At 34.9% G+C, this 17,251-nt stretch overlaps 1 protein-coding gene across 1 annotated transcript; it reads left to right on the top strand.

Annotated features, from left to right (window-relative positions):
- The first annotated feature begins 892 nt into the window (after positions 1 to 892).
- LOC139690051 (adenylate kinase 7-like) lies at positions 893 to 9,753 on the top strand. Its single transcript, XM_071587241.1, has 9 exons — positions 893 to 989; positions 2,086 to 2,276; positions 3,046 to 3,190; positions 4,954 to 5,066; positions 5,139 to 5,249; positions 6,751 to 6,828; positions 6,921 to 7,079; positions 9,304 to 9,432; positions 9,559 to 9,753. The coding sequence occupies exons 1-9, from the start codon at positions 893 to 895 to the stop codon at positions 9,751 to 9,753; spliced, it is 1,218 nt and encodes a 405-aa protein (XP_071443342.1).
- Positions 9,754 to 17,251: the final 7,498 nt, after the last annotated feature.

The raw sequence follows: 17,251 nt of genomic DNA, 5'->3' as shown, positions 1-17,251 counted from the left end.
CTCACTAGCTGTAGGACCTCTTGTTTTGGAACACTGGTAAATAAGTTCTTGACGTCAAAGGAGATTAATTTGGAATTTGGGGGCACTGAGATGGCTCTTAGTTTTTCGGTTAGTTCCACCGAATTTTTGATGCTGTGGTTGGAAGAGAACGTTGAGTGTTCTCTTATAACGTGGTTCAACTTGGAGGCTAGTTTGTGAGTAGGGGAAGACAGGGAAGAGACAACAGGTCTAATCGGCATTGTGGGCTTGTGGGTTTTAATCAAGCCGTAGAGCCGTGGGGGTAGGGGGTTCCTCTGAATCAAAAGCATTTTTTCCCTTTCACTAAACAACCCATCGCACGAGTTGATCGCTAGTTTTGCGGATGTTTGAAAAGATTTGGTGGGGTCTTTCGATAGTTCCACGAAATCGTTGTCCGAGATGAAACTTTGGCACTTCATCTACATCTACATCTACATAATACCCCGCAAGCCGCCGCAAGGGCGTGTGGCGGGGGGTGTGCAAACCCACACTTGAGAACATACTCGGTTTTTGACAGGACAACAAGCGAGCTACCTTTGTCGGCTTTAGTGATTATAAGGTTTTCACTCATAATCGACTCCTTGAGGTGTCTGAGGGTGTCTAGGCGGGATTCGGTGTTGCACTTATTATTCGGGGGCAATTGGAAGTGATTTTTAAGAGATTCTGCCACCAGTTGCTTAGTGCCGTAGCTTTCTAGTCTTAATGCAATTTCACAGTCCACCGCGAGGTTTTTGGCAGCGTGTTGGGTCAGAGGTAGATGTGGAGCAAACTTCATACCTTTGTTTAAGAGTTCCAATTCTTTTGGTGGGAACTGATGAGATGACAGGTTGACGACTCTGGGGTAAAACTCGAAGTCCGTTTTCTCGGCTGCTGGATGGACCGGGGTGCTTATTTTCCTTTGGGCGAGTTGAAGTCTGGTCAGCTTGGACTTGATGGTGTTGAACTTATTATGTGCTGTTTCACTTGCTCGGGTGCGTGTATATTCTAGGAGAATGTCTAATTCCACTTGGTGTAATTTTGCGCCTAATTCCCCATGTAGGAGAAAAAGATAATGGGATATGGCTTTTCTCTTCCCAAACCATACACTCAGCTCACGTCGGACCCATGCTTTCTCTGCAAACTTCACTGCATGTCTAGCCGACGGGGATGTCGAGGATGTCTTGATGCACACATATTTAGGCGTAACACCTAACTTAAGGCACTGATTATTAAAAAAGATGTTCAGGGACGCAATCCGGTATTTAATGTAAAGTTTAAAATAAAGTTTACCCTGTTCTGCTGTGCTGGCAATTTTAACAAACCGAACGGTATTAGGGTTAACCCTGTGAAATTTATCCATGATGGAAATCATTCCAATCCTTTCCATCATGGATAAATTTCACAGGGTTAACCCTAATACCGTTCGGTTTGTTAGTCATTTATTTGTTTTCTTTCCCGTTCATTTTACCTTTTCCATACCTCAAAAGTCTCCAATCAAAGACTATATTTTTGCTTTAACGGCCATGTTTCCGCGCCAAGCAAAACTTCGCCAAATATCTAAGTTTTCCTTAATATTTTCTTATCAACCTTTATCAAGATCTCTGTCATCAACTTCCTCCTCGCAAAAGCTTCTTCGTTTAACGCATTCCTCTTTGTATATCCCTACTACTTTTACCATCTTTGTCTAAAACACTTTTAGTTGGACAACTGTTCTACACAGACTAGTTTTTACCCTCCTATTTTACTGTTTAACCGTGCCTTCCCATTTCTCGAAAACCTCATTACTATTGATTATCATCCCTTACCATCACACCAATTTTATAATACGCTCACAGTTAGCAATAATAGAAATCCTTAAAGTATTGTCTAAATGAAGCTTGATGACCCGCAATTTTTATCCATGAGTAGTGAGTGGCCCAACCCTCTGCTGGACGGCAAGGCCCCGATATTTGCTCCGGTTTTGGCTTCTTCTCATCGAATGAGTTTTCACTCGAATGCTCACATGCTTATAGACTACAAAAAAATGACCTTCAGAAGCACTCCTGGTGGAATGTGGAAGTAACATTTTCCCTCAATATGCATGCGCAGGTTTGAGGTCGTGTCATTCACCCGGTGTATTTCAAGATGCGGGAGTACGGAGACTTGTTATAGTGCTGTGTAGTAAACGCGAGTTAAACCGTGCTGTTAACGAATTTTCAACTGCTGAAAAAGTGACTCCTACTGAGATACATCGTCGTTTAAAGACTGTTTATGACGACGATGCTGTTGATAGGTCTACGGTAAATCGACATCCGTCTTCTCCTCAGGCGAAAAAGTTCAAAAGACAACCATCCGGAAAAAACTTCTTTTGACTGTGTTTTGGGATGCTCACCGAGTTTATGTGACCGATTTTCTGGAACGAGGGGCAACGGTAAATTCTTCTCAGCATATACATGCTCTAAAATACCGCCGACGTCGGGTTTGTCGTGTTAAAGGCAGCCTGGCGCCAATAATCTTGCAAAATGACAACGTTGGTCCACACACCTCGCGCGCAACTGAAGAGGCTCCGCGATACCTGAAATTTGAACCGATTCCACACCCTCCTTATTCCCCAACTTTTTCCTCCACCTCAAGGGTTATCATTACACCTCGGACGTTGAGGTGAGGGCAGCAGTCAAGTCCTGGATTCGAGAAAAGTCGGAAAAATTTTTCAGTGACGGAATAAAAAAACTTGTTACAAGTTAGGAGAAATGTATTAGCCTTAACGGTAGCTATGTTGAAAAATAAATGCATATTATTTGAAACTTAAGAATGTGCATTAATGTACTTTTTTCCCGATCTTGCCATTTGTTTTTGCTCGCGCTCTACAAGCATTACTTTTCAGCCTACCCTCGTACTTTGATCCTTGAAACTCCTGCCTAGAGTGCGGAACAGTTTTGAGCGAGTTATTTTGCCCTAATCTCTTCATAGCACTATCTCTTCCTGAACTATTGTACGCAGTGATTACGATCTCCGATAGAAGAACACATTCAATGACAACTCCCTCTAAAAAAACCTTATTTTTTTCAGTTTGAGAAGCCGCAAGAAATTGCAGCACTTGTGGATGACACTGATAAAAGTAGCCTGCTCACCAAACTGCTTGGCTGTAAATATATTATTTATGACATAAGTGAAAATCTAGATCAAGTAAATGAGGCCAAGTGGGCGATTGAAGGTACATAAAAGTAATTAACGCAAATTTGAAAGATTTTTATACATTGTAAGGAAAATATTTATCATTAAACTTATCAGTTCAACTTGATTCCAAGTTTTCTGATATTATTTACACGGATTGAAGGATATTCTCCGGCATTATTCAGACAAGGGATTCCCTCCACCTGTGAATGTGGCGAAAGAAATGTAACCGGAGCATAATCACGTGATTTTGTAAATGGAAAGACGGGTGAGAGCGCAGCCTCAGGATTTATAGCGTAATAAAAAGCGTAAATAGTTCTTAAAATGAGTTTCGGACTCAAAATAGAAAATTTCGACGTTAGGAAGGATGTAACTGTACACAACCGGGCAAAACACACGTCTCCCGACCAATGAAACAGCTGCAAATAGGCCAGCAGGCCGCTGCCTCTGCCTTCCACATTGAATACCCTGGGCGCTAATTTTGAATCGCCCGTTGGACGATACATATCCAAGCTGCTGGCGAGACAATGATATTAAGGCCAAACGAAAGACGGTCATTTTTCTAGAACCAATCATAGTACCAGCAGTATACAGGGACCTGTACTTCACACAGGACCATGCGTTTCGAAAGAAGATTATTAGAACTCGAATTTCAGAAAAAGAACATTCCACTAGCAAAAAATAAAAACTCGAAATTCTATATGAAGTTTATGTAATGCTTCTATACAAAGACCACTCTGTTGCCGTAATGAATGGTATATTTTCTCCACCACCTATCCTGACTAGCGGCAGTTTCCTCTCCCCACCCCACACTCTAGCACCCAATTTTATTGTCTAACAATTAACTTTCCCCGAATCTCCTCTGCCTATACTTGTATTCCACCCTTCTGCTCTGCCTCTTCACTTAACCTTTCACTCCTAGACACCCATACCTAATTTAATTCCATTCTTATCTTTCAACTCGCCCCTGTTAATTTATATACATAAACTGTGTTTTAAATGTATATTCAGCACACTTGAAGCTGTTTAACATTAAAAAAGCTTCTTGTTCTTCAATAAATGCGGAAAATTAAACTGAGCTACTTTCCCATCTATAGAGAGAGTCCAAGATCATTGAATTATCTTGCATTATAGAAGAGAATACAAGATAACATAGTAATTTCATTGTATCAATGGTGATCCCATACATTTAATGACTGAAAACCCATTAAATGATTCATTGTTTGCTTCAGTTGGAAGAATTATTACTTTGCTATGTCTTTTGAAGTTACCTGTATGTACATAATCATCACCCCACTGAGCCTAACACACAAACACATGGAATTGACATTCAAAATTTCAAATATGTCCTAATAATTTCTTTTAGAGATTGACTTTGAATGACCATACCTCTTTTGAGAAGAAATTTTTAATTCATTGATTTGAGGAGCATTCATGTCCAGGGTTCAGAAAATATATTCCTGTTACTCAGACATGATGGCTTTCCTATTTGGGTGAAAATGTTAACAATATTGCTACCAATAACACAGCCATTTAAAATAAAAGACCATGCTTGAAAGCAGTAGTGATAGATTAATTTGGCTGCATCGATTGATAAGGTCATTTAATAATCCCTCTCACAATCCAAAGCACAAATTAAGCACTTTCATTAAAGTAATCCTTTCTCAGGAATATTAGCTTTAATTCAGCAACATTTGTGAGAGCAAAATGCACTTACTGCTCATCACTTTAGCAATAATATGTAACACTACATTAAAGTTAATAAAAATGATCATACTTGTTCTTCATATTTTCATGGTATAGCTTTGGATAAAGAAATAACTGCAAAAAAAGAAAATGGGGAAACCAATGAGCCCATTAACTTCATACTGATTTCAACAGTTTTGACATGGGCACTCACTAAGCCAACAGATCCAGTAAGGAAGACGTACTAAATGCAAGTACAACTTTTTTAAAAAAAGCAATAAAACTTACCTATGCATTTTCAGGAAGAGCCAAATGAACCTTTTACAGAAGATGACTACCGTTTAAGAAGGGCCCATATAAACTACAAGAATCACTTAGCACTTGAAAAGGAAGTAATTAAGATTGGGAAAAAGGTAAAACTTTGTCTTAACTATTATATTTCTTTATAAATACTCAAATATCAACAGAATAATCTTTTTCAAGCTAATTTCTCCATCAACAGCATAAGAAGCAGTTGAAAACTATAGTAGTGGCCTGTGGTTTGGTTTATGGATTAGAAGAAAATCTTATGGGTATTTTATTTAAAATGGCCTGGCTACATGAACCTTTTTTGCCCTACCTTCCTCCTGGGAATAATTATGTGCCACTGCTTTACATCATGGATCTTTCTAAGTAAAATGAATTAATCTTTTACCTACCTTTTGGGAAAGTTCTCTTCTTGATTCTGCCCTTCATTTAGGATTGCCACAACTGTAGGTAAAAAGAGACAGTTCTCTGCTCACTGCCGGAGATCTTGGGGCAACAAAAACAGCTGCAGATATTTTCCTAACCACAACTCCTGGGGCATTTAGTATTCTTGATCCATCCTTTAAAAAAACTGTGAAATATTAGTATAAAATGAATATTTATTCATGATTTATGGTTAATGTTTAAGCTATAAAAGAAAAATATATTTCATGAAAAATCTCCCTTTTATGTAGGTAATATGCAATTTATAAGAGGCCAGATATAAATAAATGATGCTAAAACGATTTTCTCCTTAATCAATGTTGGGAATACAAAATTGCATACCACTCATGCATGAAACTTATAAATTGTCCCCAAGAGAATCCACATATTTCATTATAGTCCAACCCTTCCAACAATGAAAGATAAAAGTATATTTATGCCTATAATACAAGAGGCAAAATAAAAGGAAGAAAAACTGAATGGTAGGCAATTGTATCAGAAAAATAAGGCAAAATATAATAATAGCTTTCAGCCAGAAAATTTGTTTTCTTTGATTGACGAGGGTAAAGTTGACACTGCATTACAAGGTCAGTTCTCAAAATTTCCAAAAAAAACTCCTTTCATGAGGCCAAAATTCCCTTGCTGGTGACAGTTGAAGAAAAAATTCAAAATCTATTCCATTGGACTATATTCTGCTGCAATGCATTTCCTTATTCTAGTTGCACCATTATTTCTACATTTTCATCCAGTAAATGTCACTAAAAAAAGAGAATAGTCATCCCATTAATTGATCTTGATATACTATATCCCATTCTGTGAAATAAGGACTTTAGGAAAACTTCCTTTTCTCCTTTCCAACAGTTGAAGTCCTCTTCTAAGTTTTCTTTCCCACTTCTGTCAATTCAATTGTGCAAGGATTTCATGTGATATTTGTTAAATTTTTAACTTTTAATTACTTAAAAATGAAAAAGGATGTAGCAACACATAACTGTGGACGATGTTATAATTTTTACTTAGGATTATTTACAATTTGATTAAATCAATGCCAAGGAAACGATGGTACATTCTGGCTCTAGAAGAAACTGTGTCTACCTTGAAGGACATAACAAAGGTAGATGAATATCTCAATAAATTAAGTGAACATTTTTTTAATTTGATCAATAATGCATAGATTTTTCTTTTTAGGCCATCAGCAATGCACTTGGCTCGGGAAAATTGGGTAAAACAACAAAGGAAGAAGCTTTAGCTTTAAAGGACATGACTGTAAGCAAAGGACCACTTTTCTCCTAATAAATACGCGAGTGTACCATCTACATAATAATCAATAATTTCATTGGTTAGAATTATTCATGCAGGAAGAAGTTTATAACCATATGACAATGAATCTAAATATGCAGCCGAGATACATTCTGGAAAATATGTCATTGGAATATGTTCCAGATGACAATGAGCTGAACTTTTTAGAGAATATTGATAGCATTGTTGCTGAATTTGTGATGATTCATGGTTTAAAGGTATGCCATAATACAATTACTGTTTGAGGAGAACTGATATTCATGATGGACTTCAAGCTAGACAGACTTGAATATGAATTGAAATTGAATCTAATTAAGTTAGCCTTGGAATGGGTAGAAGAATATATTTTATATTCTGTTATCACATGAAAGTTGGGATTTTCTATTAATCTTATGTGCTGCTAATTTTGAGGTCAGTTCATCAACTTTTCTACTTAGCATATTATATGGCAGCAGCTTGTTGATCCAAGATAGGCAGAAAAAACACATTTTATTTATTTCTTGGCATTATTTATCACAAAAGGCCTAACAAATAATGCTGCAATCATGGTTTAATACTAATTTGAATTGGCATAACTCAAATCTGGCTATATGTAAAAGTTAAATTAGCGCTAAAGCAACTTGCTTTTCTTTTTAATACATTGAAACTGCAATTCCACTACTTTCCAAAAATGAATTAAACAAAAGGTAATGCACTTAAGAAATATCATAAATTTTTGGAGGGATGAGATACAGAACCTGGTGAAAGGCTACAAGGATTCAGAATTCTCCAGGCAAAATATCCCTAAACTGACGATAATCACTCCTTTCCAGAAAGGGCAATAAAGCTGGCATCTATTCAGTGATATAGTGACAGAAAGCATAGCTGGAGAAGTTTTGACAGTTTTTTTTTTCAAAATATTCAGATCTAGCCTTTTGCTTGCCAAGAGAATGCCTCTTACCTTGTTTTACACTAGGATGCATGAAAATGTTGAGCATTTACTCAGGGCTGCAATGTAATTTTATCAAGAAATTGATATATCAGTCCAAAATTACAGAGTTAAATATACCTGCAACTTGGCCAGTTGTGCAGATGTCTAATTACTTGAATGAAATGTTTGCATTCATGTAAAAGTTGTAAAATATTTTTCTGGCTAAAGTCAAAGCTGTAACTGAAGAAGAACCATCGTTCCAAACAGAAAAGCATATTGTGGAGAAGCTCAAAAGCATTTGGACAAAAGTGGTTGAACCAACCATTTCTGAGAAAAGGTGCATTTATATAATAATATTTTCAAAAAATTTAAACGTAAGCCAAACAAATTTAGTTGCTGTAGTATGTGATGAAACAGCTGAAAAGATGGGAGCAAAACAATGGTATCCACTAAAAGCCTGAGAAAACAGTCAAAAGATCTATCAAATAGTAGTGTAATTATCAAGTATGCAATGAGCAATTTGATTCAATATTTTGACTGATAGGACAGATGACTGTTACAGCAGTCCAAAAGAATTTGCTGGTGCTATTCAAAAAACTCAGATTTTGCCATTACCCCTCTGATACTAAATTTGAAGCAACGAAGTAATTGCAGATGATTGTCAATGAAGATTGTTCATACATGGGAGGAGCTCAATACATAAAAGTCAGTCCTAATAAAATTTGAAAATGAATTAAGTCAAGCCAAATCTGCACCAAAATGCAATTTAAAAGGTAAAAAGTTATGAAAAACCCTTTAGATCTTTAGGATATTTAACTTTTGATGATCATAATTGAATCCCCACTCATGCAAATTAGTATAACATCTTGATTTCAACATCTGTGACAGCTCTTGCAATGGAACAGTCCAAGAAGTCAAATAGCCATGATTTTCACACTCTTTCAGACCCACAAACTTGCACGTCAACTTTTGAAGGAAAGAGTTGTCTAATTTACCCATATTTTTTCATATTTTTAATGGAAAATAAAAAATTTTAAGCACTACCACAAAAAAGATGTTTTAAAAATAATCTTAACCTATCTTAAAGACTCACCCACTACAATCATTTTTACAGCTAGCATACATACATATCTACATATGACAAATAAATTGAAATGATTGTTTGCATAACTTGACAAATTGTAGTTTAATCATTCATTTAGATGGCACATTATGGAACTCTTAACAGAAAATCGGTACATAAAATATGCAGTCTTTTAAACTATGAAACTTTATGATACTGTGCAATGAATCTTCTACAATATTTATTAAGAACTTTCAAAGGAGTAACTTGATTAAATAATTAATATAACTATTGTTCCCATTTATAGCATCAGAAGCTTTCATATAATGAACTAGCATCCAATGAACAAATGCTGAAATGAATCCTAAATAGTTAAAGCCAACCATGATTTAATAAGCAGTGATATGTTCACCACAAATTTGTTCCCTAAATTTCACATGTATTCATCCTAACATTGTTGGATTTTTAGCCAATAAAAATTTTCATCCATGGACCACCCATGTCTGGTAAGACATTCTTAGCCAACAGAATATGCAGACATTACCAGCTGCATTATCTTACCCTTGATAATGTACTGCGAGATTTCAATGACAAAATGGTAAGGATTTTTGATTAATGATAAATTAATACCTGATTAAATATAAATAAATTAATTATAAAATATTTCTTTCGTTATCAGTTCAATTGCAACTCAAATATGCTTTCTTTACATATACATTCACAGGAAGAAAAGCTCCGTGCCTTAGAGAAAAAAGAACAGGCAAGTCAAAAATCAGGTAGCAGTACAGCGAAAGAGGATGAAAATGATGACGAAACTGATGATGAGGATGATAATGAAGAATTGATGGAATTATACCAATCTTTGAAAGAGGCAAATTTTGAAAACATTTCTCAAGAGGAAGATGTTATAATTAAGTAGGAACAACCCCTCACTCAAAAATTTGGCTATCATGATGGAAAAATGTAATTTAATATTAAGTTAATTTTCCAGGATTTTAAAAGAGAAGCTCCATTCTAAGGCATGCCAAAAACAAGGCTTTGTACTGGATGGTTTTCCTAAGACATATGAACAAGCTAAGATATTATTTTCCCTTAATGATGACGATGATGAATATGAGGAAGATGAAGAAATGGAAGATGAGGAGGATGAGGTTCCAATTCCGGCAAAAATTGACAAAAAAATTATACCAGGTTTGAGTTTTCTACCTACAAAATAGGTTGCTAGTAGCAAGACCTGGTTTAGAACACATGACAATCCAGGTAGTTCACATTGCAAAAGGAAGACACAAACAAGAAACCCCTAGCACTGCCTTATCCTATAAGAGGTTGACATTTAAAATAAATCACAATTTCTTCTACTGCACTTAAGTTATTGAACATCACTGTGTTTACAAGGGACTATGCCCTATGGGTTGAAAATTCATAGTACAAAAAATAATGCATTAATTGTTTGAACAATAAAATGTAAATTCAACAGAAAATATTGATAGTGATGGTTTTGACCCAGTTTTAAAGAGATGCTTTAGGGCATGGGCATAATGTCAACACCAATTGAAAGGCAGAATCACAATAGTGTTCATATTTATGTTAGTTCAATGTCATATAATTCTAGAATACATCAGAGCCATCCCATAATATACAAAAATCATTTTCATCAATAAGCTTAGGCAACACTTTATGTAGCATTTTAGTATGAATGATCAAAATATTGATATCACGATCCACCAATATATATTTCATATTACTTATTTATTTAAGAATATAATCACCAATATTTTTTTTATTTTGGCAATTTTCACTGGAATCACAAAATACATGTAGAAACCATTTAGACAAACCAATATTGCAGGCAAGTGGATATCATTCCAACAGTAATTCTCCGATAATAATATTTTAGATATTGCATTGGGGTTATCAATGACCAAATATCGTGATGTAGTGAGAGGTATAGAGTGGGATGAGGATAAAATTAAGGCTAAAAAGGGAAATGCTAACCCATGGGCCTTGATCGCTCACTGAAGAACTCCAAAACAATCAGTCACTATGGGATCAACCCAATGTAAGTTTTCACTACATCTGAGCAGTAAGGGATTTAGTATATTGGCAGGTTTAAGAAGGTTGTGAGGAACAGAAATTATTTAATTAAGGATCAAAGGAAAAAGAGAGAGAAAGAGGAAGTTTTAATCATTTCAAAACAGTAATTCTCTGATCAAAGACTTTTTCAATTAAGCTTGCTCTTTTTGTTTGTTAACACTTTGTGAAAAACAGAATAAGACAGAGTAGGTACCTTTAATATGCTAAACAGAAGACATTTCATAGACAAAATCTGTTATAGCACTTCCGGACAATTGTGATAGGTAGAAAACTCAGTTACATTTAGATATTTAGCATGTGCAAGGTAATAGAATTACTTATTCTAAAATGCAGTGATTGAAGGCAGAGCAGAAATCATCAATTGACATACTTAATATCTAAAAATTTTACCAGCCATCATGTAATTGAATTTTTTTTAAGTTTCAATAAAACTTTAAAAAATTCATTAGATTATAATATCAAATTCCATTGAGTTCACCAATTATGTACTTATAGCTACATAATTATATACTCAGACATTTAAATGACGGATGAATTAAAATTGAATTCAATAATGGGTGCCCAAAGAACAAAAGTTATTAAAATGGATTGATAATGGTCATTCATATGTATTAGAATTAACAAGGTATGCAAATTATAATGAAGGGGTACCTTCTTTTATCTATAAAACCATTCTCAGCAGAAATACATGGCTTGATGACTAGTTTAATGAGACCATTTTTATTGTGCAGCTGAATTTATGTATGCCAAAGTTTTTCTAACTAATCTATCATATATATTTTCTCCAGATCATGTTTTCAATCTTGAAGCACAAAACAACCTTCTTTTCAAGAGGGCAGCTAAAGTACCACCAGAACGAAATACTGATGGCCATTATGATGAGGAAAATATGATAACTATACTCAGAGAGTTCAGGTACAAATTTTTATCATGCCACGATCATATTATAGTAATATTCCTAAAAGCTCATTAAAACATGTTTTAAATGTCTGCATATTTTCTTCTTCTAAATTATGATCATTATATTTAAGCCAACTTACTCTCTTAGAGTTTATCTTCTATTGTATCCATATTTTCCAGCAAATCAAACATGTGACATAGTAAAATATTTAGGCTTTCGGAATAATCCTTTCTCTTCTTGAGCTCAACGTATCACATTAAAATGTGAGAAAATAAGGATACGAATAATTATTAGATTATAGGTAACAAACAACTGCTCTAAACCCAACAATTTATATTGTACTATGTAATTTTGAAGTCATTCGTAGCACAAAGACTATAAATCAAATCTTAGATATATACCAATGATTATGAACTATAGAGGGATTGCAGTGATTAATGCCATAAATTCTCCATTACCTCCTTAGTATAAATTATTATTATTATTAAGCTGGATAGAATAAAGCACTCTCAGTAAAGATTAATCATCAGTACATTTTTTCCAAGAATTTTAAATACAGATGCAAACACAGTGATGAATTTTTTTGATGAGGTAGAGCATTACCCAGAAAATATATCTGTAATGGAAGATGAAAGACCATTATTGGAAAAGGCATTCCAAAAAATGTTAACAATAATTGGAAGTCCTTCGAATTTAGGTAGGTGATAATTAACAGAAACCATGGGTCCTCAAGTCATTAAATTCCATTCTAATATTTTTCATTAGGCCGGTTAATAATAAATTGTTAATTACCAGTTGAAAATAAATGATGAATTTTCTCCTAAAGGTCCATTGAACTATGGGTAATGAGATATAATTAACCAAATTAAAAAAGTATGACTAAAAAATTTCTTTATCCAACTTAAGATCATACATTTTCAATGAAAACCTGCTTTCACAATACTCAAATTGCATTGATTTTGAGAATGATTTTTCATATTCTCAAAGGAGAACCAGCTTTAATACTGACTCTTGAATATTATCTAACATTTTTGAGTATGTATTTCTTGTGGGTAGTCAGAGTTACGATGAACAAAAAAAGAGATCTTTATATTATTAAGGGACACAAAATAACTTTTAAAAAATTCAGTTTCTTTGTTGCATTTATGGAATTAGAGCTGCTTCTCCATTAAGAAAAATCATCTTTACTTGGTTATAGTTGCTTCCAGTTATATTCATGGCAAATATGCCAACAAATATTGAATTCCAAATAAACAAGATGCCTTCTCTCAGGAACTGCATTTTGGATACTTTTCTATTTGGAGACATTTCTAAAAGGTTCACTTTAATTACACCTCCACATTCATTCTAGTCCTATTCGAGTCCTTACTAGTGGTGGTTACAAAGTGACCCTCTTTATTTAACATTCTTAAGTGCACATTTTGATAACCTACTACTTGGCATTTCCTACAGTGTTATACAAGGTAATCGGTAGCATCATATTGTAAAATTCAACCAATCCAGTCCATAGTGCAGGCTAAACTTTGAAAAGAGACAGAATGAGAGCATAATGAATCTTAGGCTGCAGAGATTACTCAGCCAAGGCTTCTGAATAGTGCAATGCATTGTCTTCAATTATGATGTATAATGTATATGATCAAATTCAGAAAGTAGTGCAGCTTTGTTAGCATACTCCCAATGTGAGCCAATGCTACTACAGCCAGTATTAACCCATTGAAATCAACAATTGAGATAATTGAAAAATATTGAAATACATAGAGAAATTCTCCCCACACTTGTTAGCAGTTTGAAACCTTTACCCAATTGAAATTAATATCATTAATTTTTCAGTTTAGTCAATCTATGGTTATTGTTTAATTGCATATTTTTATAACCATTTATCCCAAACAATACATGTACAAGGACATGGTGCATGCATACACGTGTTGTACTGCTTATGAACTACAATTTCATACCACAAAGGGACATCTGGCATACACATTGTATATTTTAATCCATAATATACTGAATTTCTGCCCCCGAGCCCACATACAAAATTGTGCCTGTATATAAAATTGTACCTCACTTCCTTTACAGGTCCATTAGGAGATGAAGAAGAAAAAATTTCTCCCGAGGAAAAGGCATTAATTCAGTTACAAAAAGAAGAAATATTAAGAGAACTCCTGGAAAAAGAAAGATTGGAAAAGATTCAACAAAGGTGCAAGAAGGAAGAATGGGTGAGTGCATGCATATCAATGTGTATGCTTTTATTTGCTCAATTTAAATTTATAATCTGCCAACTAGCATAATAAAATTTACCAATCTGACCTTGAAAAACTGCCATATAGAGCCTCTAGTAATGAGGTGTATGTCTTTCAAGTTCAGTTCTTTAATTTATAAAATTAAATTAACAATTAAGAGATCAATTTAATATAGTGTGGAGTCAATGCAGCCAGACCAAAGATAGAAAAACTGTTTACATTTTTCAGGCCAAATCACTATTGATTACTAAATTAGAAGAGGAGCGAAAATTGGAGGCCAAAACTGTTCCAATCAGAGAGTATCTGACTAAAGAAGTATTTCCATTCTTGAAGGCAGGTCTTCTAGAAATTTACAGGCTCAAACCGAAGGATCCAGTAGACTACCTGGTGCGAAGAAATTTAATAACAATCTCTAAAAAATACTAAATTAAAAAAAAGTTTCCTTGGAGTAAAAATATAGCTACATATCTATTAAATAGAAAATTGCATTGACTGGAGGGTGCTTTAGCTATTTTGTCAGACCTGCTGACCATTGGTCCATTTCAGTATAGTTTCATAGGTTCTGAGATATAACTACCCAAATATGTAAACGCAAAGACAATCTGATCATACAGCAGTAAGTTGTATGAAAAATAAATTGATGCCAATACATTTCCAGCTCATTTAACCATCCACTAGATACCCATCATCACCACTGTATAGATACTTTGACTTCCTTGCCACTAGGAAATTGCTCGATTGTCTTGCAAAGCACTGAGAAATAACTTAACAAAGAACTTCAATCTTTAAGGAAGAAGAGGGGTGATAATCACAACCCAACAGGTCAAGTGATAATCAGCTCCATCAAGTGACCTCTTTACTTCTCCTAGACCCAAAATCTTTCAATCTCACCCCCAAGAGCCCAGCTTTCACAGAAGTGAACATTATCCCTGCTAGCTGCAAATAGGTACACAGTCAAGGAAGTATAAATTTAGGGTGAGATCATGGCACAGCAGGGAAATTTACCTTGCCCACAGAATCAGAGGGGAAGATGATATTCTTTCTGCATGTCCAAGGTGTTCCTTGGTTGACGACTCATTGATCATATAAGTTAACTCATGCTTGAAAAAAGTGCTCAGTCCACTAAAATGTCATCATCAGATATGAGCTATTGCCACCTGATGGACTTAGCAGGGAATAGTTCCTCCTCGTGGGTATGAGACATTCCCTTAATTTGCATCCTAAAGATTTAGAAATGAACCTACCAGGAGTACTATCATGGCCCCTTGTCTAAATCAACTTAGAAAGGCTTAAATATCATTCACATTCACCTCATTATTTAATCAAAATAGAACTAGTATTGCCTAATTTGTCTTAAAACCCACATAATGCCATTAAGTAATTAAAATTTTGCTCTTTCAGGCCGAGTACCTTTTCACCCATTACATTGATGGAAAGTTCTTTCCACCAGAGCTTCCAGTAGCTAATGAAGACCAGCTTTCTTCTCTTCTTCATATGTTCAAATGCTTTGACCAACAATAACTCTAAGTCCCAAGTTATTGTCACCTGTAATCATTTGGCTTGATTAAACTATATTAATGGTTCCGCATTTCACCGAGTGTAAAGTTCACTAGAAAATAAGTAAGCACTTAACTTTCTATAAAACGAAGTGGTTTTGGCCTTCTTCTCATCGACCCTGTAGTACAGGGGTAGGGTGTTAAGTATGCTCACATGCTTGTAGACCACAAAAAAATTACCTTCAGAAGCACTCCTGAAGGAATGTGGAAATAGCATTTCCTCTCAACATGCATGCGCAGGTTTAAGGTTGTTTCTTTCATCCAGTGTATTTCGAGAAGCGGAAGTATGGAGACGTGTCCTAGTGCTACGTAAATGCAAGTTAAACAGCATGCTGTTATTGAATTTTTAACTGCTGAAAAAGTGACTCGTACTTAGATTTATCATCGTTTAAAGGCTCTTTATGGTGATGATGCTGTTGATGTACTGTACATTGATGTGTAGTAAAATTTTGTGGTTTTGAGCCTGGAAAACCCATAATTGTCAATGAAACATGCAGCGGACATCCGATCACTGCCACAGATGATAAACATCGCAAACTCGTCGAAGATTTGATTCGAAGTGACTGGCAAATCACTCAAAAGCCTATCACAAACCATATTGGAATATCTGAGGAAGAAGTTTGTTGTGTTAAAGGCAGCCTGGTACCAATGATCTTGTAACATGACAACGCTCGTCCACACACCTCGTGCGCAACTGGAACAGTTGCGCACTGTTGAAAACTCTGCAAAACCTGAAATTTGAACCGTTTCCACACCCTCCTTATTCCCCCAATTTTTTTCCTCAACTCAAGAGACATCTTAAGGGTAATCATTACACCTCGGACCATGAGTTGAAGGCAGCTGTCAAGTCATGGATTCAAGGAAAGTCGAAAGAGTTTTTCAGTGATGGAATGAAAAAATTTGTTACACATTGGGAGAAATGTGTTAGCCTTAATGGTGACTATGTTGAAAAATAAATATATGATTTTGAAACTTAAGAATTGTACATTAATGTACTTTTCACCCAATCTTGCTATTTGTTTTTGTTTGCCCTCTACAAGCATGCGTGCATTACTTTTCAGCCTACCCTCATATTATACATATCAATGATAAGATAATCCATGAATCTTGACAATGTTGATATATATATGGTTATTGACTAAGAGAACAAAAAGGAGCACATATCAAACACAGCTTGAATTCGTATAATCCAACTAATTTTTTTACTAATAAATTTATAGAACTGCACGAGCTATTCTTATTACAAAGAATTTGGAGTGAACAAGAAGTATTTCTCTTCACATTTAATTGCTGAGTGGTGCTGCTTAATTATCATTAGCTTTATTTACAAGTAAAGAATAATAAAATCAGTTTTAATTTGCCTTTCATATTGAATTGAGAGTTGTGCCAACTTTTTATTTCCATATTTTAATCATAACCACAATTAATTACTCTTCTGGATCTACATAACCAGGTTTCACGAAAACAAGATACCACCTGACATTAACAAAAATTGATCAACTGTGAAATATGATCTACTTGTAGAAAGGCATGAAGTTTTCTCATTATTTTATCATACGTAAAGAGAGAATATATAGCAAATAGTATCCACAGACACTTGATCCGGTTTCTTGAAAATTATAAATA

Source organism: Hetaerina americana, unplaced genomic scaffold (genome assembly GCF_022747635.1).
Source record: "Hetaerina americana unplaced genomic scaffold, ioHetAmer1.1.p SCAF_3, whole genome shotgun sequence".
NCBI classification, from domain to species: Eukaryota; Metazoa; Arthropoda; class Insecta; order Odonata; family Calopterygidae; genus Hetaerina; species Hetaerina americana.
This window is presented reverse-complemented; position numbering and strand designations above follow the sequence as displayed.